At 44.3% G+C, this 2,131-nt stretch overlaps 1 protein-coding gene across 1 annotated transcript; it reads right to left on the bottom strand.

Moving 5' to 3' along the window:
• Positions 1 to 802: 802 nt before the first annotated feature.
• On the bottom strand, positions 803 to 1,909 carry LOC104082961 (G-protein coupled receptor family C group 6 member A-like). Its single transcript, XM_009586256.1, is given in 1 exon segment — positions 803 to 1,909. A coding segment is annotated over 1 exon segment (1,107 nt).
• Positions 1,910 to 2,131: the final 222 nt, after the last annotated feature.

Genomic DNA, 2,131 nt, shown 5'->3' with positions numbered 1-2,131 from the left:
GTGGGTCCTCTCTCCTCATGCATCAGAGGAGGTGCGTGAGGTGAATCAGTGTATTTCCTCTGAGTATGGGGAAAAAAAGTAGATGAACATGCATATAACTACAAAGCTCCAGAGAAATGCTTTAATTTTTAGATAGACCTGTCTCTAGCTCATTATCATCCTGGTAAATATGAGGAACTTTAAAAGTTACTGAAGCACTCATCTGGAATAATGCGTGCAATTTTGGGGAGGGAAAAAAAAAGGATTCACTGATACCAGGTGAAAAGGGTTACTTTTGGATGTTCGGGAGAATGGAAAGCCTATCTTAAAAGTGGAGACTAAAGGACTGGACTTGTTTATCCTAGCAAACAAAGGCTGGGAAAGGGTTCTGTTTGATCTGCAAAACAGAGCCAGGTGAGAAGAAGAGCTCCTTAAACAATTGGGCATCAAAGACGCAAAAAAAGTGGGGTAAACCCATATGTTCCCACCTACGTGCCTGTGAGAAATAATAATTTCCTGACGCTTCTGCCTCACTCGGGGAAGTGAGATTGCAGAATAGGTTCCCGCAGGTCTACGTGAGCGGGCCGGGGAAGGAAGGGAGCTGCTGAAGGGCGCTGCACCTCCTGGTGCCCGCAGGAGCAGGGGCCAGACTCGTGAGCAAGGAAAGCCTTGCAAATCTGGCAATGGATAACTGCTTAAGTACCAGAGGAGAAGGCATTTCGTGTGGCCTGCTCTCTTTGGGGATGCCAAAAGGAAAGAGGCCTGAAAGAGAAATGGCTTCCAAAGATGGCTTTTCATCTTCTACGACTTTAACGCTGCCCAGTCATATGCTGGAGAGTCTTTTCCTGGCCATAGTCCTTGCAGTATTTTTATGAAGAACTTCCCCTTTTATTAGTGTCTGCCCAGGCACTTGGAAATGGCAGCTTCCATTCACAGCATTTTTCTCAGCTTTACACGAGTCTGAGATAGTAGCTCGAGAGCTGGAAGACTTTGAATCCAAAGAAATCTGACTAACAGCAATGCTGCCTGCACTCTTGGAGGAATACGTGTAAATCATTTTGAGAAAGGCAGATTTTGTGTTTGTTTCTTGCTTGTAAATGATGATGTAGCACTTTGGAAGAAAAGTGCAGCAGAGGATTCCATAATTGGATATTAAAACAACGATGATTTCCACTGCTGGCAGGTATTTGCCAAATGTAGTTGCATAAACAGGGATAAATACAATCCACGCTATAAAGTAAATTAGCATGCCAAAGGTGATGAATTTTGCTTCATTGTAGTTCTCTGGCAACTTCCTACCTTTAAAGGCAAATATGAAGCAAATGAAGGCTAGGGCAGCGATGTAGCCCAACATAATCCCAAAAGCCACGATAGAGCCCTCATTGCACTCCAGAATTATCGCTCTTGGGATGGAGAAGTTTTCCTTTACAAAAGGTGTCCTAAATATTAGCCAGAAGGTGCAAATGATAACTTGAATTCCAGTGCAGGTGACCACAGCTTACATGCATTTCAGGAAATTCTGCAGCTTGGGATCAAAGCTGAAGGCTAGTAAAATTTTTAATGACTTTATTAAAATACATGAAATGCAGAGTGCAAAACTTATGCCAAAGAGGGCTTGCCTAGTTTTACACTTGAATTCTGTGGGTTCATCTATGAAGAAGACGGTGCTTAAAAAAATTAAGAAGTGGCTGAAAAGAATAATATAGCAGACAGTTAGACCTCCAGATGCTTTTACAACCGGCGTATTCAGGTATTTAGTAAATATTACACTAATCGACAAAACCAGCACAACCCCAAAAGCAGAGAGGAGGAGGAGGAAAATAGCAAACCAGTCAGTCCAGGCGAGGAAATAGATTGTCTTTCTGTAGCATGTGGTGCTGTTGACGGGAGCCCAGTAGGTTTTGTTGTTACATCGGTAGCAGTAATCCATATCTGAAAGCAGAAAAAGGAAGATAACTTAGAAACCCGAAGTAAATAAACTGCGAAGTGGATTATCTAGGCTTGAGATACAGGAGGAATGCGGGAAGGGCTGAGAAGGGGAATGGACAGGGCTGATTGTTTCCGACTATTGCTGTCGCCGACCAGGCGGAGGAGCTGCAGGGCTGCGGTGGCAGCGGTGGCAGCGGTGGCAGTGGTGGCTGTGCTGGCAGCG

The sequence above is a fragment of the Fulmarus glacialis genome, unplaced genomic scaffold, assembly GCF_000690835.1.
Source record: "Fulmarus glacialis isolate BGI_N327 unplaced genomic scaffold, ASM69083v1 scaffold48379, whole genome shotgun sequence".
NCBI classification, from domain to species: domain Eukaryota; kingdom Metazoa; phylum Chordata; class Aves; order Procellariiformes; family Procellariidae; genus Fulmarus; species Fulmarus glacialis.
The sequence above is the reverse complement of the archived record's forward strand: the minus strand, read 5'-3'. Positions and strand labels throughout refer to the sequence as shown.